General features: G+C 55.9%; 2 protein-coding genes and 1 long non-coding RNA gene across 10 annotated transcripts in view; 1 reads left to right on the top strand and 2 right to left on the bottom strand.

The window, feature by feature from the left end:
- Positions 1-4,796: 4,796 nt before the first annotated feature.
- LOC116813189 (uncharacterized) lies at positions 4,797-9,478 on the bottom strand. Of its 2 annotated transcripts, none has more exons than XR_004370912.2 (5): positions 9,049-9,478; positions 6,784-6,936; positions 6,098-6,260; positions 5,483-5,597; positions 4,797-5,222 (listed from the first exon to the last, which is right to left on the bottom strand). It is a non-coding gene; the product is annotated as an uncharacterized LOC116813189 (long non-coding RNA). The 2 variants fall into 2 exon arrangements; XR_004370913.2 differs by having other exon boundaries at positions 9,210-9,478.
- Positions 9,479-11,474: 1,996 nt separating this feature from the next.
- Positions 11,475-21,241, top strand: TMEM200B (transmembrane protein 200B). 3 transcript variants are annotated; one of them, XM_032759552.2, is made up of 2 exons: positions 11,475-11,963; positions 18,841-20,655. In XM_032759552.2, exons 1-2 carry the CDS (start codon positions 11,951-11,953, stop codon positions 19,782-19,784), a joined length of 957 nt encoding a protein of 318 aa, XP_032615443.1. In that variant the 5' UTR covers positions 11,475-11,950; the 3' UTR covers positions 19,785-20,655. The 3 variants fall into 3 exon arrangements, with proteins under 3 accessions (XP_032615443.1, XP_032615442.1, XP_032615444.1); XM_032759551.2 differs by lacking the exon at positions 11,475-11,963 and adding an exon at positions 16,495-16,839 and having other exon boundaries at positions 18,841-21,241; XM_032759553.2 differs by lacking the exon at positions 11,475-11,963 and adding an exon at positions 17,988-18,322.
- Positions 20,644-23,919, bottom strand: part of EPB41 (erythrocyte membrane protein band 4.1) — a 227,662-nt gene continuing 224,386 nt past the window's right edge. For all 5 annotated transcript variants that reach the window (XM_032759550.2, XM_058444377.1, XM_032759535.2 and 2 more), the window contains one exon: positions 20,644-23,685. The gene's annotated coding sequence lies outside the window, so the exon portion shown is untranslated. The remainder of the gene's footprint in view (positions 23,686-23,919) is intronic.

Here is a 23,919-nt window from a genome sequence, read left to right as displayed (position 1 = left end):
AGGAAGCAGCCAGAGAAATACAAAAGTCCACTACAATCTACCCTTGTGGGTGCTCAAAATCTACACATACCCTTCTCCCCATAATTAACCACCTGGCCCCCAAAATGCAAGACAAAAATAGGAACAAAGAACAATGACAACAGTAACAAATGTAAATATTAGGCTATTTCTTTCATTGCTAAATGTCAATGGCCTAAATAAAAGACTGTCAGAGTAGGGTTTGTTTTTTGTTTGTTTTTATGAGTTGGAGCCTCGCTCTGTTGCTCCCAGACTGCAGTGCAGTGGCACGATCTCGGCTCACTGCAACCTCCGCCTCCTGGATTCAAGCAATTCTCTTGCCTCAGCCTCCCAAGTAGCTGGGATTACAGGGGCCTGCCAACACGCCCAGCTAATTTTTTTGCATTTTTAGTAGAGACGGGGTTTCACCAGGTTGGTCAGGCTGGTCTCAAACTCCTGACCTCAGGTAATCCACCTGCCTCAGCCTCCCAAAGCGCTGGGATTACTGCTGTGAGCCACCATGCCTGGCTAGAGTAGATTTTGAAAAGCAAGACCCAGCCTGGCGCGGTGGCTCACACCTGCAATCCCAACACTTTGGGAGGCTGAGATGGACAGATCATGAGGTCAGGAGATCAAGACCATCCTGGCTAACACGGTGAAACCCCGTCTCTACTAGAAATACAAAAAATAGCCGGGCGTGGTGGCCCAAAGATTTTACTTTTAAAAAGTAAAAACCCACTTGTACACAGACATGGACCAAAAGTAAGGGGCTAGAGAAAGACATACCATGAAGATAATCAAAAGAAACTTGGAAGGGCCTGGGGCACGGTGACTCACGCCTGTAATCCCAGCACTTTGGGAGGCTAAGGCGGACGGATCACCAGGTCAGGAGTTCAAGACCAGCCTGGCCAAACATAGTGAAACCCCATCTCTACTAAAAATACAAAAATTAGCCGGATGTGGTGGCAGATGCCTGTAATTGCAGCTACTCTGGAGGCTGAGGCAGGAGAATTGCTTGAACCTGGGGGGTAGGGGTTGCAGCAAGCCGAGATAGTGCCACTGCACTCCAGTCTGGGTGACAGAAAGACTCAGTCTCGAGAAAAAAGGAAAAAAAAGAGCCGGGCACAGTGGCTCACGCCTGTAATCCCAGCACTTTAGGAGGCCAAGGCGGGCAGATCACGAGGTCAGGAGATCGAGGCCATCCTGGCTAACACGGCGAAACCCTGTCTCTACTAAAAATATAAAAAAGTAGCCAGGCATGGTAGTGGTCGCCTGTAGTCCCAGCTACTCGGGAGGCTGAGGCAGGAGAATGGCGTGAACCCGGGAGGCAGAGGTTGCAGTGAGCCGAGATCGTGCCACTGCTCTCCAGCCTGGGCAACAGAGTGAGACTCCGTCTCAAAAAAAAAAAAAAGAAAAAAAAACTTGGAGTAGCTATATTTCAGACAAAGCCAATTAAGAGGAAGGAAAATTGCCAGGAATAGAGTGGCATTACATAATGGTAGAGGGGGGTCAGTTCTCTAAGAAGATAGAAAGTTCGCCAGGCCCAGTGGCTCACACCTATAATCCCAGCACTTTGGGAGGCCGAGGTGGGTGGATCACCTGAGGTCAGGAGTTCAAGACCAGCCTGACCAACATGGTGAAACCCCATCTCTACTAAAAGCACAAAAATTAGCCAAACGTCGTGGCACATGCCTGTAATCCCAGCTATTTGGGAGGCTGAGGCATGAGAATCACTTGGACCCAGGAGGCAGAGGTTGCAGTGAGCCCAGATCACACCACTGCACTCCAGCTTGGGTGACACAGTGAGACTCAGTCTGAGAAAAAAAAGATACGAAAATCTTCAATTAGTTTATGTGCCTACAGCAAAGCATCAAATGCGTGAGGCAAAAACAGACTAGCAAGAAGAAAGACATTCACTGGTGCTTCAACACCTCATATCAGTAATTGACAGAAGCAGCAGGCAGAAAATTAGTAAGGACATAGTTGAATTGAAAAGTGCCATCAACCAACTAGATTCTTTTTTTTTTGGAGACAGAGCCTCACTCTGTCGCCCAGGCTGGAGTTCAGTAGGGTGATCTCAGCTCACTTCAACCTCCTCCAACTCCTGGTTCAAGCGATTCTCCTGCCTCAGCCTCCCAAGTAGCTGGGACTACAGGCGCCCGCCACCAGGCCTGGCTAATTTTTTTGTATTTTTAGTAGAGACGGGGTTTCACCATGTTAGCCAGGATGGTCTCGATCTCCTGACCTCATGATCTGCCCACCTCGGCCTCCCAAAGTGCTGGGATTACAGGCGTGAGCCACCGCGCCCGGCCCAATTTTTGTATTTTTCTTGGAGATGGAGTTTCACCATGTTGGCCAGCATGGTCTCGAGCTCCTGACCTCAAGTGACCTGCCTGCCTTGGCTTCCCAAAGTGCTGGGATTACAGGCATGAGCCACCTCTCCCGGCAACCAGCTAGATGTAATTGACATTTATAAAATACTTCATCTGTTGCTGCTGCGTGTGGTGGCTCGTGCCTGTAATCCCAGCACTTTGGGAGGCTGAGGCGGGCGGATTGCCTGAGTTCAGGAGATGGAGACCATCTTGGCTAACACAGTGAAACCCCGTCTCTACTGAAAATACAAAATTAGCCAGGCGTGGTGGTAGACACCTGTAGTCCCAGCTACTCGGGAGGCTGAGGCAGGAGAATGGCGGGAACCCAGGAGGCAGAGGTTGCAGTGAGCCAAGATCACACCACTGCACTCCAGCCTGGGCGACAGAGCAAGACTCTGTCTCCAAAAAAGAATGGACAATTGTGGTGTATTTATATAACAAAGTGCTATGTATTATAGCAATGAAAATGAACAAACTTCAGGTACATGAAGAAACATGGGTGAATTTCACAAACATGAAGAAGCCAGACAAAAGCACAGCTCCACACACAGAAATTTCAAACAGGCAAAACTATATGACAGCTGTTTAAAAAACTAAATGAGGGGCCGAGCACAGTGGCTCACACCTGTAATCTCAGTGCTTTGGGAGGCCAAGGCTAGAGGATTACTTGAGACCAGGAGTTCTAGACCAGCCTGGGCAACAAAGCAAGACACTGTCTCACTTTTTCTTTTCTTCTTTCTTTCCTTTTTCCTTTCTTTTCCTTTCCTTTTTTCTTTTCTTTTTTCCTTTTTTTGACAGTCTTGCTTATCACCCAGACTGGAGTGCAGAGGTGTGATCTCACCTCACTCCAATCTCTGCCTCCCAGGTTCAGGCTATCCTCCCACTTTAGGCTCCTGAGTAGCTGGGACTACAGGCGTCCGCCACCACGCCCGCCTAATTGTTGTATTTTTAGTAGAGATGGGGTTTCACTATGTTGCCCAGGCTGGTCTCCAACCCCTCAACTCATCTACCCGCTTTGGCCTCCCAAAGTGCTGGGATTCCAGGCGTGAGCCAACAGGCTCGGCCAAGACCCTGTCTCTTAAAACTAAACTGTGCTATTAGAATCAGAATAGCACATAATTCTGGATAGAGGGAAGAGGTGGCACTTGGAAAGGGACATGGCGGGGGCTTTCTGGGGGTGCTGGCAGTGTTCTAGTCTTTGCCTGGTGTGGTTCATACCAGGCATTTGCTTCATGATAATCAGCCAGACCAGGCAGGCAGATCACCTGAGGTCTGAGTTTGAGACCAGCCTGGCCAACATGGTGAAACCCCATCTGTACTAAAAATACAAACATTAGCCGGGCATGGTGGTGGGCACCTGTAATCCCAGCTACTCGGGAGGCTGAGGCAGGAGAATAGCTTGAACTCAGGAGGCAGAGGTTGCAGTGAGCCTAGATGGCACCACTGCACTCCAGCCTGGGCAGTGGCGAGACTCCATCTCAAAAAATAATAATGATAAAAATATCAGCTGAACATTCAAATTTTATGTAATTTCCTGGAGGTATATTATATTCACAATAAAAGGGTTCCAAAGTGGGGTACAGTGGTGCACTCCTGTAGTCAGAACAACACAGGAGACTGAGACAGGAGGATCGCTTGAGCCCACCTCGGCCTCCCAAAGTGCTGGGATTACAGCTGTGAGCCACCGTGCCTGCCCCCCCCCTTTTTTTTTTTTTTATCAGATAGAATATTTGTCCTTAATCCACACTTTCCAGGAAACCCTGGTGTTTCTTAGAGAGTCGTCTATTAAGAACTCTGGGATAGTCCTAAGGAAATGCAAATTAGGACAACCCCGCGGTATCGCGTTACACCTGGTATCTATTATGAAACCCAGCGCACAGCCAGGCTGTGACCCTGAACTCCACTCCCACACTGCTGCGGCAGCCAGAAGTCACTGGCAGGAGCTGCATGAGAACTCCCACTCCTGGGCATCTATCCTGAGGTGACAACTCAAAGACAAGCGCTCCAAGTACAAAGGTGTTTAAACTGGTGTTATTTCTAACAGCAAGAAAAGCAGAAACCATCCAAACCCACACCAGGGCGGGCTGGTGGATCCCCCAGGGTGCCGTTCCACAGCCACCGGGGTTCATGTGCAGCAGTTCCATTTCCCTACTCCTGAATTTATTTCCAACCACACATACATCAGCAACTACAACATGAACAACAAAACATTGTCGCTTAGCCACCACTAAATTGGACTGTAGATTCTTTTTTTTTTTTTTTGAGATGGAGTCTCGCTCTGTTGCCCAGGCTGGAGTGCAGTGGTGCGATCTCGGCTCACTGCAACCTCTGCCTCCTGGGTTCAGGTGATTCTCTTGCCTCAGCCTCCAAAGTAGCTGGGATTACAGGCGCCCGCCACCACGCCCAGCTAATTTTTTTTTTTTTTTTTTTTGTAGTTTTAGTAGAGATGGGGTTTTACCATGTTGAACAGGCTGGTCTTGAACTTCTGACCTCAGGTGATTCACCTGCCTTGGCCTCCCAAAGTGTTGGCATTACAGGTGTCAGCCACCACGCCCGGCCTGTAGATTCTTTCAGTGATATTTTATTCACGTTAATTTTTCCTCTCAAGCATCTCTTGGCAAGAGGAAATAGCAAAGAGGTTTGAAAGGTCTCTAGGGGCATCGCTGGCAGTTCTCCCAAACCAGAAATTTTCGAGGACCAAGTGGTGTTGCAGAAGCATGTTGAACAAGCACTTCAGGCAGGGGGTTTCGCCTCAGTGATCAAAGGTGCTGGCGTCCCTGGGAAGACAACCTTTTCAAGACCTCCAACCATCTGAGGACATTTTCTCCACATCCTTTTGGCTGTCTCTCCTGACTGTAATATGATTAGAGACATAAAATGCCTTTCAAAATATCTGTAGGAGACCAAACAAAGGATCTAACATGGACCGTGCACCGAGCGTGCGCCAGGCGTGAGGAGGGAGTTTCACACGTTGAGTTGAGTGCAGGTGAGGACACTGGAGATTCTAGGAGTGGTATGGCTGTCTCTATTTTTCTTGCTGTGTGACCTTGGACAAGTTACTTAAACTCTCTGGGCCATTGCTTCCTCACCTGTAAAATGGGAATAATTCATACCTTTATCTCCCAGCTCTGTGTAGAGAGGGCTCTGGTGTCAGATGATTTGGCGTGTCGTCCTGATGCTGCTCCATACTCTGTATGACTTTAGTAGGGGGTCATTTCACCCCCGAGCCTGGAAGCAGAAAGTAGCTCTGTACCTCCTTCACCTGCAGGAGGTAAGGCCAGTGGCTTTGTGCAGGGCTGACTTAGAGAGAGCAGGTGACAATTCCTGCCTGCTCCAGGCTGCCCAAGTGCCTTTCCTGCCCCTTTCAGGTTCATCCACACCAGCTCCTCCACTGCCGCTGCCTCCTGAGGTCCCCAGCTCCCTCCTCAGAGCCTTGACACTGGAGACAGAGGCACCACCTTGGGGACCCCGACTGCAGCCTGCCACCTCCTTGATCGCCTCCCCTGTAAAATGACCCGCAAGCTACACTGATGCACAGGCCACCGTGCATGTGGGGGCAGCTGGCCGCTGGGTCTGGCTGCTTTCTGTGCCTCCCAGGAGGGGGCTTGTAAATGAGGGGGCTCCCTGGGCCTCCTGTCCCCCTCTGCAATGGCAAAGCAGTCATCACAAATGTCCAAAAACATGTGACCTGATAAGCAAACTTCTAGAGGCCTGGGCTGGACACTCACCTAAGAAGCAGGCCAGGCAAGCTCTGGCCATGGAGGGTGCAGCGTACCATGGCAGCTCATCTAGGGCCGGATTTGGGCTTAGACTCAGGAAGTCCTGGGTTTGAGCCCGGCTCTGCCATTTCCCCTCCGGTTATGTCCTTTTGTATGTCGGAGTCTCCGTGTCCTGTCCGTGGGGCAGGGACAAAGGCAGTGCTGCCGTCACTGAGCGTTAGAGGAGTACATGGGACCTTGCTGGAGCCGCCCCTAGCAGGGTAAGTTTCACTCGACTCGCACCCCACGCCCCGATCGGGCTTGGCGCCATGTGGTTTAGCCACAGCGTTTTGTGGGTCCCCACCTCGACCCCTCCCAGGGGAATTCTTTCTGTCGCAGGCCAGGGACTGTTTGCAAGAGGGCGCATCCTTGAATCCCGAGGCCCAGAGGGGAACACGTGAGCGCCCAGGGTCCCCGAGTGGGGAGGTGGCGGAAAGCCAGATGGGGTGCCCGCTTCCCTGCGCTGAAGGCGGTGGGGCGCGGCCTCACGGCCGGGGGTTGGTCCGGGCCCCGGAGGAGCCCATTCGCCACCTCCCACCTCCGCCGCCTGTCCTTGGGCCTCGCTGCCTCCTCCGGGCCTGGGTACCGAGCCCTCTGCACGGCTCCGAGACCGGGGTCGCCCCCTCGACCTGGGGCCTGCCCTGCAGGATTCTCACCGGGAATCCCAGAGGTCCAGCCTCTGCTTTCCTTCCCAGCGAAGCGCAGCTCAGTATCTCACCAGCAGTGCGATTTGTCACCAAATGCAAGAGTCGTGTCCCCGTGGTGTCTGTGGCAAAGACTCTGAGTTGTCTCCCACGTGGCCACGCACCCTAGTTGAGACAAAGGGCGTAAAGGGCGCGCTGGATGAGCGTTCTGGGTGTGCATTGGGTGCCTTGCAACGCGGGGCTCCCAAACCCCGTTCTCCCTGGATGGTCTGCAGACTAGGGAGAGGGAACAGAAAGTGTCTTCAACCACCAGACAGAGCGCCACACCCGAGGGAGTGCAGAGCAACAGGAAGGAGAGGGCCAGGGCCTCCCTGCCCACTCGGGACAGCTGCTGCTCCAGCTGCAAGCGAAGACGAACTCCCCTCTCTCTTGCTCTAGCAAGTCCCTGCTCTCAAACTACTCCGGCAGCGTGAGCCAGGCCCATTGTTCTGTAACTGGCAGTCATCCCATTTCCGACTATTTAACAAGAGCTTACTAAGGCCACAAGTACCGGTCTGTTGGCATGGGTTACACTGGAGTGACAAATCACTCCAATCACAGTGTTGCATGGCACACGCAACCAGCCTGGGCAACACAGGCTTCCTTCTTCCTCTTTTTCTTCTTTCTTTCCCTTTTTCTCCTTCCTTTTTTCCTTCCTCCCTTCCCCTCTCCTTTCTCTTTCTTTCTTTCTTTTTCTTTTTCTTTTTTTTTTTTGAGATGGAGTCTCGCTCTGTCGCCCAGGCTGGAGTGCAGTGGCGCAATCTCGGCTCACTGCAAGCTCCGCCTCCCGGATTCACGCCATTCTCCTGCCTCAGCCTCTCCGAGTAGCTGGGACTACAGGCGCCCGCCACCACGCCAGGCTAATTTTTTGCATTTTTAGTAGAGACGGGGTTTCACCATGGTCTCGATCTCGATTTCGACCCCGATCCATCCCCCCCGGCCTCCAAATCTGGATTACAACTGACCACCGGCCAGGAGAGATCTTTGCTCAGTGGCACAATCTCGGCTCACTGCAACCTCCGCCTCCTAGGTTCAAGCGATTCTTCTGCCTCAGCCTCCCAAGTAGCTGGGACTACAGGCACCCGCAGCCACGCCTGGCTAACTTTTTGTATTTTAGTAGAGACGGGGTTTCACCATGTTGCCCAGGCTGGTCTCAAACTCCTGACCTCATGATCTGCCAGCCTCACCCTCCCAAAGTGCTGAGATTACAGGCATGAGCCACTGCGCCCGGCCTTTTTCTTTCTTCCTTCCTTCCTTCCTTCTCTTTCTTTCTTTCCTTTTTCTTCTTTCTCCTTCCTTTTTTCCTTCCTTCCTTCCCTTCCTCCCTCCTTTCTTTCTTTACTTTTTTTTTCTTTTCTTTCCTTTTTTTTTTTTTTTTTTTTGAGACGGAGTCCCTCTGTCGCCGAGGCTGGAGTGCACTGGTGCAATCTTGGCTCACTGCAACCTCTGCTTTCCGGTTCTGGCAATTCTCCTGCCTCAGCCTCCCAAGTAGCTGGGACTACAGGCATGCGCCATCATGCCTGGCTAATTTTTTTTTTTTTTAATTTTTAGTAGAGACAAGGTTTCACCATGTTGTCCAGGCTAGTCTCGAACTCCTGACCTCAGGTGATCCGCCTGCCTTGGCCTCCCAAAGTGTCAGAATTACAGCCATGAGCCACTGGGCCCGGCCCCTCCCTTCCTCCCTCCCTCTTTTTCTTTTTCTTTCATTTTCTTTCTTTATTTTTCAGAGACAGGGCCTTGCTGTGTTGCCCAGGCTGGTCTCGAACGTGTGTCCTCAAACTATCCACCTGCCTCAGCCTTCCAAAGTGCTGGGAGTACAGGTGTGAGCTACCATGCCCAGCCAAACACACATTTCTTGGTGTCAACCAGGGCCGGCTGTTGCCCTGCTCTCCCTCTAAGGCACACCTTCCAGCACAACAGTGCTTTTTTCTTAATTTACAGTGGCAGGGGTTGGGGGGGAGGGCATATATGTAATTTCCTCAATGGAGGCTTCTCCTACCCCATGCGCCTTGCTGTGACCTGTGACCTATGAGCCCTCCCAAAGGGAGGAGTGAGAAGCAGAACTTCATAGGACCCTCCAGCCTCACTCCCCCGCTGGACACACGGGTGGCAGGTGAGTGCCCACAGTCCCATTTCCAGCCAGCAGCCCTACTTCAAGCCCTTGGATCACCCAACTCCCAAGGTCCAGCCTGCGCACCCCCTAGGCTGCCAGTCACTTGCAGGGACCCCCCTCACTACCTCCCAGGCTTCTGAGAATCCACATGTCCAGCCTGTCCAGGCTTCCTGACCCTGTTCTCTCCCTCTAGTCCTTAGCTGATTGGACTGGAGATAGATGTCTGATCCAGGCTGAGTCCACTGGAACATTCAATAATTTGAAAAAGCTGGGAGCAGTGGCTCACATCTGTAATTCCAGCACTCTGGGAGACCGAGGTGGGAGGATCGCTGGAGGCCAGGAGTTTGGGCAACATGGTGAGATCCTGTCTCTAGAAAAAAATACAAAAGTTAGCTGGGTGTGGTGGTGCATGGCTGAGGTCTTAGCTACTCTGGAGACTGATGTGAGAGAATCGCTTGAGCCCAGGAGGTTGAGGCAGCAGTGAGCTGTGATTGCACCACTGCACTCCAGCCTGGGTGACAGAGCAAGACCCTGTCTTAAAAAAAAAAGAATTTGAAAAAGGCCACAGATACAAGGTAGAACATCAGAGCTCAGTTAATAGAAGTAGAAATAATAACAATAAAGGCAGCTAAGGTTTATCGGGCACCTCTGGCAGGGCTCAGCCATCTCTGATGACCTTCTGAGATGGGTAATTGGCAGGTAGTCTTGAGACGTGACAGCCTGCTGGCAGCCCTCACAGCCCTCGCTCACTCTGGGCGCCTCCTCTGCCTGGGCTCCCACTTTGGCGGCACTTGAGGAGCCCTTCAGCCACTGCTGCACTGTGGGAGCCCCTTTCTGGGGTGGCCAAGGCCGGAGCCGGCTCCCTCAGCTTGCGGGGAGGTGTGGAGGGAGAGGCATGGGTGGGAACAAGGGCTGCGCGCGGCGCTTGCAGCCAGCGCGAGTTCCGGGTGGGCGTGGGCTTGGCGGACCCCGCCCTCAGAGCGGCCCGCCAGCCCCATCGGCCCCGGGCAGTGAGGGACTTAGCACCTGGGCCAGCAGCTGCTGTGCTCAATTTCTCACTGGGCCTTAGCTGCCTTCCCGCGGGGCAGGGCTCGGGACCTGCAGCTCGCCATGCCTGAGCCTCCCTCCTCCATGGGCTCCTGCGCGGCTGGAGCCTCCCCGACGAGCGCCGCCCCCTGCTCCACGGTGCCCAGTCCCATCGACCACCCAAAGGCTGAGGAGTGTGGGCGCACGGTGTGGGACTGGCAGGCAGCTCCACCTGCAGCCCTGGTGCGGATCCACTGGGTGAAGCCAGCTGGGCTCCTGAGTCTGGTGGGGACGTGGAGAACATTTGTGTCTAGCTCAGGGATTATAAATACACCAATCAGCACCCTGTGTCTAGCTCAGGCTTTGTGAATGCACCAATCAACACTCTGTATCTAGCTAATCTGGTAAGGACTCGGAGAACCTTTGTGTCCACACTCTGCATCTAGCTAATCTGGTGGAGACCTGGAGAACCTTTGTGTCTAACTCAGGGATTGTAAACGCACCAATCAGCACCCTGTCAAAACAGACCACTAGGCGCTCTGCAAAATGGACCAATCAGCAGGATGTGGGTGGGGCCAGATAAGAGAATAAAAGCAGGCTGCCCAAGCCAGCAGCGGCAACTCGCTGGGTACCTTTCCACAGCGTGAATGCTTTGTTCTTTTGCTCTTTGCAATAACTCTTGCTGCTGCTGCTTCTGCTCACTCTTTGGGTCCACGCTGCCTTTATGAGCTGTAACACTCACCGCGAAGGTCTGCAGCTTCACTCCTAAAGCCAGCGAGACCACGAACCCACCAGGAGGAACGAACAACTCCAGACGCGCGGCCTTAGGAACTGTAACACTCACCGCCAAGGTCCGCAGCTTCACTCCTGAGCCAGTGAGACCACGAACCCACCAGAAGGAAAAAACTCTGGACACATCCGAACATTAGAAGGAACAAACTCCGGACATGCCGCCTTTAAGAACTGTAACACTCACCGCAAGGGTCCACAGCTTCATTCTTGAAGTCAGGGAGACCAAGAACCCACCAATTCTGGACACAGTCTGAGGCAGAAACAGGCCTGAGAAGTGAAGCGCCTGCCCTGAGGTTATGGGGGCATGACTCCTCAAGCAGTCAGCTGTGGCTTCTTCCACTTCTGGTGGACAAGTCTTCACCCCAACCCCTGAGGCATCTGGATAGGGCCCAGGGCTGCTTCCTTTCTGGTCCCTAACAGCCAGCCCAGAGGATGTGGCTGAAGAGATGCAATCAGTAGCCTCAGCCTCACACTCTACAGGTGGGAGAAGCGAGCACCAGCTGAAGGTCAGAAAAGCCATCCCCCACCTGTGCTCTGTTTGCTGTTACCAGAGCTCAGGGGTTTGATCCTAATAGCCTTCCGTAGAGGAGGAAACAGAGGCATAAAGGAGTAAACTGGCGTCCGGGCGTGGTGGCTTACGCCTGTAATCCCAGCACTTTGGGAGGCCGAGGAGGGGGGATCCCAGTACTTTGGGAGGCTGAGCCAGGAGAATTGCTCAAACCTGAGAGGAGGAGGTTTCAGTGAGCCAAGACAGTGCCATTGTACTCCAGTATAGGCAACAAGAGCAAAACTCCATCTCAAAAACAAACAAGTACTCTGGGCCAGGTGCGGTGGCTCACACCTGTAATCCCAGCACTTTGGGAGGCCAAGGTGGGTGGATCACACGAGTTCAAGAGTTCGAGACCAGCCTGACCAACACAGTGAAACCCTGTCTCTACTAAAAATACAGAATTAGCCGGGCAGGGTGGCCCATGCCTGTAATCCCAGCTACTCAGGAGGCTGTGACGGGAATCACTTGAACCCGGGAGGCAGAGGCTGCAGTGAGCTGAGATCGTACCACTGCACTCCAGCCTGGGTAACAGAGTGAGACTCCATTTCAAAAAAACCCAAAACAGCAACAACCCCACCACACCTGCTTCTGACCCTGGCTCTGCCACTGACCAGCTGTGTGACCACAGACAGGACCGGACCTGGTGAAGCTGTTTCCACATGTGTGCTACAGGTGAGTGCTGCGCCAGGCTCACAGGGGTGTCTTGTACTCTGAAGTGATGGGTACAAAGGTCCTGGTAGCGGGGGCAGCTCGGTGAGATGGTGCTGTTCCTACTGTTACCCCTCTGCCAAAGGACTCAGGCAGGAGGCTGGCATCACCCTGTCCCATAGGAGGGTCTCATCTCCTTGACCTTCCCAGCTTTACCCAGGCTCTGCCTCTGTGTCTTTGGGCTCCAGAAAGCCATGGAGATGGGGAGCTCATTCTCCCTCAGGTTTCTCCAGGAGCCCAGAGACATCCTTAAGGAGCCCAGGTTCACCCAAGTCAGAGCTTTCATGCAGTGGGAGATGGATTTGGGGTTCACATTTCAGGACCATTGCCCTCTAAGATCCTGAGTCCCAAACAGGACTTTGTGACCACGAGGCTTGAAGCCCAGCTCCACCATTCCTTAGCTGGGTCACCCTGGGCAAGTCATTGCCCCTCTCTGGGTATTGATTCTGCCTTTATATAATGGGGCATTGAGACTGGGATTCTGGATTCTACTTTCCAATCATCTCTCCCTGAATCTGCAAGCCAGTCCTACCTGCGAAGGGCTCATGACAGAGGCAGGGGTGGCGAGAAGGGCTGGGACTTGCCCAGCACCCAGCGGACAACTCAGCAGCAACAGCAAAACCAGGCCCCAGACTATGCTCTCTCTCCCCTTTGAAGCTGGGCTCCAAATTCTTAGTTGAGGCTGTGGTGTCTCTGGAGAGGAGCCGTAAGGCACAGTGTCCAGAGACCACCTTAGCAGCAGGCTGTGTCCTCTGAGCCCTCCCGGCCACCCTGAAACAATGACTGGAGCCCAGGCAGCCCAGATGGGATGTTCCTAAAGTGGGGATGAGAGAAAATGAATTTGCAGGCCTCACTGTTCCATGGTCCGGAGAGGGACGGACATGCAGGAAGCAATAGCCATTCCTTCTGTGTGAGGTGGCTTCTGGAGAGGACACAGGGCCTCAGGTTGGAAGGGGCCTCGGGGTCACTGAATCAGGTTTCCTGCTTCCACAGAGAAGGTTAGGGGAGAAATGTTCATCCCCTGGTCCCCAGGGGACATCTCATCCAGGCCCCTCCAAGTTCAGAAGTGGAGTCCAGGTCACACAGATGCCAGGGCAGATTCAGGAAGGGTCCTGGCCTGGGAGCAATCAGTGTCCCAATACTGAGGCCACTAGCTGCCCACACATCTGCACGTTCACAGGGCCTAACCAAGCGTCCTGGGGACGGTCCCTCCGAACAGAAGTGGGCACTGATCAGCCTGGCTGTGCCTGTGGGCAGGTCGCTTTGCCTCTTCCAAGCCACATATGTGAACTGGGCATAGCACTGACCTCCTGGAGCTCTCAAGAGAATTAAACAGGATATCTGGGAAAGGGGGCCCTTCCCTCCTCTGCCACCCCAGTGACCCCAGGGAAGGTTTCTACCCACCCCAGACACTGCCCTCTGTACCTGAAATGTCATGGTCAGAAGTGGGAGAGGTGTTTGCTGGAACCCACTTTGTGCCAGGCGCTCAACATGTGACTCCTTTTTTTAAATTTTTTTTTTTTTTTTTTTGAGACCGAGTCTCACTCTGTCACCCAGGCTGGAGTGCAGTGGTGCCATCTCAGCTCACTGCAACCTCTGCCTCCTGGGTTCAAGTGATTCTCCCACCTCAGCCTCCTGAGTAGCTGGAATTACAGGCACCCACCACCACACCCAGCTAATTTTTTTTTTTTTTTTGAGACAGAGTCTTGCTCTGTCGCCCAGGCTGGAGTGCAGTGGCACGATCTCGGCTCACTGCAAGCTCCGCCTCCCGGGCTCATGCCATTCTCCTGCCTCAGCCTCCCGAATAGCTGAGACTACAGGCAACCACCACTGCACCCGGCTAATTTTTTGTATTTTTTAGTAGAGATGGTGTTTCACCGTGTTAGCCAGGATGGTCTCGATCTCCTGACCTCATGATCCACCCACCTCGGCCTCCCAAAGTGCTGGGATTACAGGCGTGAGCCATTGCGCCCGGCTAATTTTTGTATTTTTAGTAGAGATGAGGTTTTACCATTTGGCCAGGCTGGTGTCGAACTCCTGACCTCAAGCCATCTTCCCATCTCGGCCTCCCAAAGTGCTGGGATTAAAGGCATGAGCCACCACGCCCAGCCTCTTTAAAAAATTTTGAAACAGGATATCACTCTGTCACCCAGGCTTTGCAATCATGGTTCACTGTAGCCTCAAACTCCTGGGGTCAAGAGATCCTCCTGCCTCAGTCTCCCGAGTAGCTGGGACTATAGGCATGCGCCGCGGTGTCTGGCTAGTTTTTAAATTTTTTTGTAGAGACAGGGTCTTGCTATGTTGCCCAGGCTGGTCTTGAACTCCTAGGCTCAAGTGATCCTCCCTCCTCAGCCTCTCAAAGTGCTGGGATTACAAGTGTGAGCCACCGTACCTGGCCACATGTGAACTCTTATTTAACCTTCAAAACAACACTGTGGGGTAGGTATTATTTCTCCCCTTTTACAAATAGGGAGCCTGAGACAGCGAGGAGTCCTTTCTTTCCTGCTGTCTGGGCCAGGGCACCTGGCATGGAGATCAGGACGGGATTTGAGCTGGAGGAGACACAGGCCTGCACACCCTCCTCTAATGGGGATGGCCAGCTGTGGGCAGACACTGTGCTGGGCACAGGGCTCCAGGGATGAGCAAGACAGACCTAGTCCTGCCCCTCAGAGTCATGGCCAGTAGGGACACAGACAGGAAACACTCCACTCCCAGTGGTTTCAGTTTGCAGGTGCACAGGGAAGCTGCTGGTGTCATGAGGTTGTATAACAGAGCAGGACAGCGGGTACTGACCTGGTCTGGGGATGGGGGGGAAGGCCCAGGGTCTGAAGGATGTGTAGAAGGTGGCAAGGGCATGACCAGGGAGTAAGTGTTCCTGCCGGAAAGCAAGGACCAACCAAGCCCCGAGGGAGTGTAAGAGGCCTGGGGCCAGTTTGTGGAGACAAGAAGAGATTTCCAACTCGATTTGGGGAGTCACTGATGGTTTTAAGCAGGGAGTGGCAGGCTCAGATTCAGAGTGGAAACCCTTGCTGCCTGTCTGCAGTGCACTAGGTCGCGGGGAAGCAAGAGACTATGGGCCCCAGGAGCCTGGAGGCCGGAGCAGGACAGTGGCCACGGGAAAGGGAGAACGTGGCTGGCCCCAGATGAAAAGAGCAGGGCCCCCAAGGCTCTGTGGGTGGGATGAGAGGGGGAGAGGAAGGGGCCAAGGCTGACCCCGTCCTTGGGTGGACAAAGGGCCCTTCACAGAGCTGCAGGCAGGGGATGATCGAGGGGCCCAGGGAGTCGGACTAGAAGCCGGGCTTATTGGAGGAAGAGCAGTGGGCCGGGAGGGGCAGGCGTGGGGTGGGATTGAGGGAGCCCAGGGGTGGGAGGGAGAGCTGGGAGGCCGAGGTGCGACCGCGGTGGGGTCAGTGTGCGGGGAGTGGACGAAGCGGAGGGTCGATGGGGGCGGGGGTCCCAGGCAAAGGAGCTGGAGGGAGGCCTCCGTGGAGCGGACCGAGACCTCAGGAGCCTCCAGTCGGACTGGGGAGGCAAGAAGGAGGCCCTGGCTTCGCTCTCGCACCCGGACTCGCAGGGATGAAGCCCGGGAGCCGAGGCTCGGTCTTCCCCACTGTGGCCCCTCTGGTCCGCCCGTGACCTCACCGACCCCCTGAGGGGGCTCCCAAGAGCTGGGAGAGGGGGTCCCAGGGACGCTGATGCACCCCCACTCTCCTCCGCCGACCCAGAGGGCGGGAGCTCAGGTTCAAGGCCTGGCCTGGCCGTGCGGCTCCGGGACCCGGCTCCGCCCCGCGTCGGGGGTGGCCCCGGCCCGCCCCTTCCTGGGGTCCCCTTCCCGTCCGCGGCGCGCAGCCGGGTCTCATTAGCGCCCCTCCCCCTGGCTGCGCGCCGGGGGTCTCCACGGCCGGGGGGAGGGGCGGGCCTTAATCAATCCTAGGCCGGAAATTCCTCCCGGGGGGCCCGGCCCGGCCGCTGAGCCTGGAAATCGGTCGCCGCCTCCCCCGAACCCGCCCCCCGCATCATGGAAACTGGGCCGACCGCCCTGGCTCCCCCGCTCTGCATTCCTGCCTCCAGGGGCGGGAGGGCGCGAAGGCCGGGCCGCCCCCTTCGGGCTCGTCGGCGGGGTCGCAGCTCTCGGCGCCTGGGAACAAGCCCGCTTCCCCACTGGCGAAGGGGCGCCTGTTCTTAGGGGTACCCGGCGGCACCTCCGCACCCCGTCCCGTCCTTTGAGCTACGAGGCCCGCCGCTCCCCGGGCACTGCTTTCGCTGGGGGCTTTGCGGAGTTGCCCGGGGCTGGTCCTTGGCGTCTGGGTCTTGTCTCTTGGCATCTTGCGGGGCTGACGCCTTGGTGCCCATTTCACAGATGAAGTCCGCGAGGTTCAGCGACAGCAAGGGCTGCGGGACCGGGGCAGAGCAGGGACTCAGGCCGCCTCCTCCTGGAAGCTCCCCGGGCGCCTGGGATTGAGGGGCTCTGGGAAGCAAGGGGGGACGTGCGGGTGTCGGGGCTCCTGGGTCCCGGGTCTCAGTTTCCCCATGTAGGAAGGGGGCGCCTTTCTGGGCCTTTGCGACCGATGTAAGCTGGGGGGTGGGAGAGTGGGAATGGCAGGACTCGGGCCCCGGGGGCCCGGAGTCACCAGGCGCGCACACGGCGCCTACCTGCGATCCTCTGACCTGAGCTGCCGCCTTTCAGCGGCGGTGGGGCCGGGCCCGGCGCGGGTCGGACGGTCCCGGGGGCTGGAGGCGGGGCCGGGGCGGGGCCGGGGCCGGGCCGTGGAGACCCGGGCGGCTCGGGAGCCTCGTCGCGCGGACTGGGACCCGGACCCGCGCGGCGCTGCGGCGCCAGGTGAGCCGAGCTGGGGTCCAGGGGTCCGCACTCCACTTTTCCCAACTTTTCGTTTGGTCCCTCCCTCCCTCGGTCAGGGCCCCTGGGGGCGGGAGCGCGGCCCTCCCGTTCCCCCAGGCGGGAGTGTGGACGCGGGCGGTGGCGGGACCCTGGAGTCCTGGGGACTCGGCCCCAGCAGCTTCCGTCGGGCTGTGCGCTGTGTCCCCAAGTTTCCGCCTCCCTGGTGTCCCCAGCGTCGGCCCACTCCCTCCATGGCGCGGGGTCTCTGAGCGTGTCCCCATGTCCTCACTCTGCTTGTTTTCGCCTCCCTCGCGGCAGCGACGCGCGGGGGCTCCGGGTGACCTTGCTGGAGCCGGGGCTGGGAGCGTCAGCTCTGGCTTGAAGCGATGATCGCTCCTCCGGTTGCGGGCTGGGGAAAGGGCTGCAAACTCAGGGACAAGGAGGGGATGGGCCTCGCTTCCTCCCGGACACTCCCGTGGCTGTCCTGAGAGGGGCCTAGGGCTGGGGCCCCGGAGCCCGGCGTCGGACCTGGCAGAGCTCCCGCCTAGTGCGGGGTCGGGCAGGCTCCCCGGCCTCCCTGGGCCGTAGTTGCAATCTGTGAAACCAGGCTTTGGACGCGGGAGAGTGGCGGCTCCCTGCTAGGCCCGGGCCTTGAGCGCTGCAGTCGGAGGCAGGGATGGGTGTCCTGCTTTTGAGCTTTGGGGTGCAGATGGGGCGTGGGTCTGGGAGCAAGGCCGCCTCCCCGAAGTTTCGACTACGGGCCCCAGCGCGGTGGTTCTTTAGGAAGCGGACGCGAGCAGTGAGGACGACCCTGGACAGCTAGGCCCTGAGCCTCCTCTCCTGCGGCCTGGGGCGCCTGGGCGGCGGCCGCGTCTTCTACCTCACCCTCCCTTTCGTGGGGGCCACATTGCACGCAGCTCGGCTACTCCTGCTGGGGCCGGGATCCAGGCCACAGGCCGCAGGCAGGGCGCGGCCAGTAATCGGGCGGGCTTAAGCTGTGCGGCCCGGATCCCGAGGCGCAGGGGGCGGTGCTGCTCTGACCGGGCCACGGGCCACGGAGGCCTCGGTTGGAGGAGGCGGGAAAGGAGGCCAGGCGGCGGGAAAGGGGGATGATTCATCTGGAGGAGCCCAAATTGGAAACGCCGCAACCTGGGAACAGCCTTGCCGGGGCCGACGGGGGAGCCGGGAGGGCATCCGTCCGGCGGGGCCCAGCGCCCGGCACCAGCACCCCCGCCTGCTGCCGTGGCCCCAGCACGACCGCTGGGGGAGGGAGAGGCCTCTCATGAGTGCACTTGATGGAAATCTTGGGCGAAGTCGGCGCCGCCTCTCATCCTCTGCCTGGCTGGTCTTGGTCCGAGCGGTCTTCCCGGTGTCTAGCTCAAGTCGCTCCTGCTGCAGCTTCGGTGCGGGCGGAGGAGTTCTGGAAGGAGGGGGCGGGCAGGGAGAGGCTGGAGCCGGTGACGCCCCCTCCTCCCACGCTGCGGTATGTAAAGCGCAGGAGGGGGGAGGTGGGGCCCGGGGAGCGACCCCTGCGGACCTGGGAGGCCCGAGCGCCCCCGCCCCATTTGCTACGGTGCAGCCACGTGCGGGGGTGGGGTCGAGCCCGGGAGGTACTTACCCTGGAGACGCGGCTGCTGGGGGCCGCACGTTTCCCGAGCCCCAAGACCCGCGGGCTTGCGAACCGGACGCAGGTGGCAGGAGATTCGCAGCCCGGGATGCGCCAGGGAACAGCCTGCGCCCCCCTCCCTCCTCTCCGCCCGCGGGCCGGGCCAACTCCGGCTTCTGCCGCGCGTCCCTGGCTCGGAGCTCCGCTGCGGAAAACCCGAGCGGGGGCGGCTCCCCGCCTCGCCGCCCGGGAAAATCCGGGGGTGGCCGCCAGGGATCTCCAAGCGGCCTGGGTTGGGCGGCCGGAGCTTCCCTCCCGGATTTGCGCCCCGAACCTGGCGCCCTGAAGCTAGAGGCCCGTCGGTCCAGTCCTTGCCTCCCATCTTCTCTCCGCAGAGCGCCCAGACGACGGCGAGATGACGGCCGGGAGCCCCGAAGAATGCGGGGAGGTGCGGAGGAGCCCCGAGGGCCGCGTCTCTCGCTTGGGCCGCCGCCTGGGCCGCCGCCGGCGCCCGCGCTCCCCGCCCGAGCCTCTGCGGGTGCGGGCGCGGCTGCGGCTGCGCTCGCCGTCGGGGGCGTTCGCGGCGCTGGGGGCGCTCGTGGTACTGGTGGGTATGGGCATTGCAGTGGCCGGCTACTGGCCGCACCGGGCCGGGGCCCCAGGGTCCCGGGCTGCCAATGCCAGCTCGCCCCAGATGAGCGAGCTGCGACGCGAGGGTCGCGGCGGGGGCCGGGCTCACGGCCCGCACGAGCGGCTGCGGCTCCTCGGGCCGGTGATCATGGGCGTCGGCCTGTTCGTGTTCATCTGCGCCAATACACTGCTGTATGAGAACCGAGACTCGGAGACGCGACGGCTCCGCCAGGGGGTGCTGCGGGCCCAGGCGCTCCGGCCCCCCGACGGCCCCGGCTGGGACTGCGCCCTCCTTCCCAGCCCCGGCCCGAGGACTCCCCGAGCCGTGGGCTGCGCAGAGCCAGAAATCTGGGACCCGTCCCCGCGTCGGGGTACTTCACCCGTCCCGTCAGTGCGGAGTCTGCGTTCAGAGCCTGCTAATCCTCGCTTGGGGTTACCTGCCCTGCTCAACAGCTACCCGCTGAAGGGCCCCGGGCTGCCCCCACCCTGGGGTCCACGGACGCAGACTGGCCATGTGATCATCACCGTGCAGCCGCCTGGCTCCTGCATTGAACATTCCAAGTCTCTGGATCTGGGCCTTGGGGAGCTCCTCCTTGGGGCCCCGGCAGCTCGGGACTGTGCTCACCGAAGCTGGCCACGGCTGGACCGCCTCAGTCTTGGGGGCTATGCCAAATTGGGAGGAGGAGGGGACTTGGGGGCCCGCGTCTGAAGAGAGGGGAGACAGCCTGCTCTGAGGCTGCAGCATGGACCATGCTAATAGGACCAGAGAACCAGGATTCTCAACGTCTAACAGATGCTTCAGTCACATCCCAGGCTGGGGATGGATGCTCTGACCACAGCAGCTGTGAAGGGCATCCTGACCTGCATGTGGGCAGAGAAATGCCAGCTGCACCAGGGCTCAGTGAGCTGGAGAGGGTGCATTTCACTGTGGAGTGTGGAGGACTCGCCTCAGGAATTTCTTCAGCCTCTGTAAGTGGCCTTAGCCCTAAGGGGGCTGGAGGTCCAGGCCAAGGTGACTGGGAGATGTACCCAGTGAATTGGCAAACCGAAGAAAGTGGTGGGCAAGGGCCCCTAAGACTGGGAGGTAGGTTGGGATGTTACAGGCTGGGGCAGGCTCCCTCCAAGGCGGCACTGGTGATGGAGTGTGGGGCCTCTGGGAAGATGGACCATGGGATGAGACTCTCCATTGCCATCTGGGACGGGGACTGAGCCTTGAACTCCTACCACCTCAATCCCTTTCCTCCCTCAGCCATCTGGGGTATATCCCTCTAGAGCTACACTACTGCCAATGCCTTCATACTGAGGTCTGGGCCCCTCTGCAAATAAGTCTGAGAAGGCCCTTCTCTCCTTCCTTTAGCGTGGCCTATGCTGCAGAATCTCACTGCAGCTGGCAAAAGGCATTGGCCAGCTCTCAGAAATCCCTTTACTCAACGTTGAAGCTGCATTTTGGTCAATGTGGGTAACTTACTTTAGAAAATGACTTGAGTTTAGGTCTCCCCCATCCATATTTAATTTTTCTCAAGTTGTTGGTAGAAGAGCAATTTAAAAGTGGATCAATCCTCACAGAGTCAGTTCTTTTTGTTGTTTATTGAAAAAAAATGCAATACAAGAAGCAAGACCAAACACATATCTAAACACTACAACCACTTCTCCTACTACGAAAGGCCAAAACAGCAGACTTGATTATTGCCTGTGTCGTCTAAGGATTCTGCCAATCTGATTCTGCTGCCTGAGTTCCTATTTTTTCAAGAAATGTAAACAACTACTTGATATGATTCATAATTTTAAAAAAATTTACAAAGCTCCTTCATTTTTGTCACCAAAATAATACATTCGAGAGAGATGTGTAGAAACCAGCCTGGGGCTGAGATCCTGGGCAGACATTTCCCATGAGCATCAAAGGGCGTCAGGCCACAGCTCCGGCTCCTTTTCCCCAGGCCTGCTGTCTCCTCACGCCCAGCTGCCAAGCATCCCCCCAACACACACGGCCCGGCGGGGGGCGGGGAGGGGGATGGGTCACGGTGCCCTGACAGGTCCTGCAGTTGGGGTCCCTGAGCCCTCGGCTTATAAATACAGGTCTTGCTTTGTGGGTGGGTGCCAGAGTCCTCATGTGGCTTGGAGGAAATCTTTTATTTCTCAAATTAAAATAAAATTGCAGCGAGAGTTGTGACTGTGGTGTGTCTGAGTCACTCTAGGAAAATTGTTGCCAAGTTTCTGACCCTGGAAATGTAATCCTCTTCCCCCTCTTCACCATTTCTACCTGGACAGAGTCTGTTTTTCTTCACACAAACACACACACATACACACAACTGCAGAAAGAAAAAAAATCCAAACAATTGCCAAACCCCAAGAACTGTTGCCAGAGATGAAGGAAAGGGGAAGAGGCCTGGAAGGACACCCATCTTGCTGGGCTTATCCAAATCTATGGCTTCTAAGAGCCTGAAAGGCATTAGAGCTCTTCTTGTCCAATTCATAGACGAGGCCGAGAGAAGTGAGTTGGTGACAGAGCTAAGGGAAACGTTTAGGCCCCTGATGAACGGTCCTGTGCTGTGAAAGCTGCCACACTGTTCTAGATCGCACAGAATATTCAGTGTGTTAGTTTTTAAAGGGACACTCAGTGCCCTCTGCCTTTTCCCCATCCTCTTCGTTCCACAGGTCTGGGAGCCCTGGTAGCTCTTTCTACAGGCCATCTGGCCATCAGGCAGTGGGCATGCACTACATGTTCGTTTGAGGTAAGCTGCATTTCTCACTTGTCACCACTCCTGGCAACATGGCCAGCCTTGGGCACTATCCCAAAGCCCCACCTTTCAGACCCTCTGCCCACAGCCTGTAAGTTTGTTCCTGAGATAGGACAAGCTCTTTCCCCCGTCCCACGTCCCACCTGGGCTCTTTCTTTCCCTCCCTCCTGTTGCTCATGTCTCACATGGGTACCAAAAGAAAAATGCACACACCTGAAATGAGTTCAAACCAGCCGAAACAAAACTCCGGCAGTGGAGACTCTGGAGGGTGTTGGGAGAAGCAGCTTTAGACATTTCTCTTGCTCACTGCCCTTGAGCCCCAGTGACTGCTGCCCGATACCCACTGTCTATTTTAGGAAGCTCACTTCTAGCCTGGAACTGGGATTCTAAGGAGCCTTGAGGCCAATGTGTTTGTGGGAAGCAGTTGGAAGGTTAGAGAAGTCCTGTTAAATAAAAATGCCCCAAATCGGCCAGGCGCGGTGGCTCACACCTGTAATCCCAGCACTTTGGGAGGCCAAGGTGGGTGGATCACCTGAGTTCAGGAGTTCGAGACCAGCCTGGCTAACAAGGTGAAATCCCGTTTCTACTAAAAATACAAAAAATCCTTACCAGGAATTAGGGCATCATCTTCATTTTCAAAAATCAAAACCAAAAAAAGGAAAACTAAGCCCCAAACCCAGCACAAAATCAAGCCTTCAAAACCTGACAGACCTCAGCTGGTGAGTGGAAATGAGCAGGGCTGGGGCTTATACCCCTTGTCATGTGGTGTCTTGTGGGGAGAACGGCTCCTAAAAGCCAATTCCTTGCTCTAGAAGGGTGTCCTCAGGCAGGTTCCTGTTGAGAGAAAAAAGGTCAAAAAAGAAAAACCCTTCTCTGAGCCACACTTCTTGTCATTTGGGATGAAAGGCAGGCCCAGGATCTGACAGAAGTAACCCCATTCCCCTGTGTGAAGTGCACACTCTCAAAACTAGAAAACCTTATTTTAAAAACCTCATTAACTTTCCTTCCCCAAATCACCACTAAAAATGTTCTATTAGAGCTTTTGGCCCAAAGTGCCTATTTTTCTGTGAGATTTGGTCTCCTGAGATGGGAGCTACGGGGAGCACTTAGCTGAGCCACTGCTTCTGAGGTAAAAGGGCAGCTGGAGAGGTGAAGGCCACGGATATGTTCAAACATTCACAGTATCGGGTATCTGAAGCAACTTCTATGTCTTTGACCCAAAGAAGCTCCAAAAAGAAAGAGCAGGAGGGAGAGGGAAAAACAATACTACATTCTCAGCAGAGGGCTCTGCCTTACCAAAACCACCTGCAACAAAGGAACAGGGGCATTGTTCCGAGCTCTGTGGATCAGGGCTGGTGCCCTCCCTGGCATTCTGATACACTCACATCACTGGCTCTGAGAAAGGGCTGGTTCATGAAGTTTCTGCCGTCCTCCAAAGGGGATAAGACTAGGGAGAGACGCGGAAGTCCCACTAAGCTGGCTTTGGCCTCCAACACAGCTGACAAGCGTCCTTGGAGGATTTCCCGAAGAATTCCGTGGACCTTGTCTGTTGGGGTTGGAAATAAATGGGCAGAGGCTAGGCTGAAGGGGTTACAAACCACCCAATTAAAAAACCCCCAAAACTCTTAAAACAGTCTATAGAGTGAAAAGTTGAACAATTCTGATATACTAATATAGAAAAAGCTCTTCAAAAGGATCAATAAGATCTAGAAGAATCTCTTGGTATAAACTCCCAATAGAAAATGAAATTAATTTTCTAGTGATTTAGAATAATCTTGAAAGTCTGAAGTCTGACTATGGCAGGTTAGCTTCTTTATCATTTTGCTGGTTTCTCTTGGATGGGAGAAGGGCAGAGTTGGGGTAGGTTAGTTCCTAGAGAAAACAAAGAAGCAAAATTTAAAATCCTGCAAAGGAAAAAGCTTCCCAGTCCCATTGCCAAGTTCCTATGGCCATCGGTGACAATGGGATGTGAGTGGCTTTACAGGGCCTGGTCCCACCTAGTGAGATTGGTGGCTTCTTCAAGTCTTTTGTAAATTACTTTTAGGCATGAATTTATCTGGATCCCTGGTTCCCAAAAAGCAGCTTCCCTGCTCCCAGCGCTCTACT

Source organism: Hylobates moloch, unplaced genomic scaffold (assembly GCF_009828535.3).
Source record: "Hylobates moloch isolate HMO894 unplaced genomic scaffold, HMol_V3 SCAFFOLD_9, whole genome shotgun sequence".
Lineage (NCBI taxonomy): Eukaryota > Metazoa > Chordata > Mammalia > Primates > Hylobatidae > Hylobates > Hylobates moloch.
This window is presented reverse-complemented; position numbering and strand designations above follow the sequence as displayed.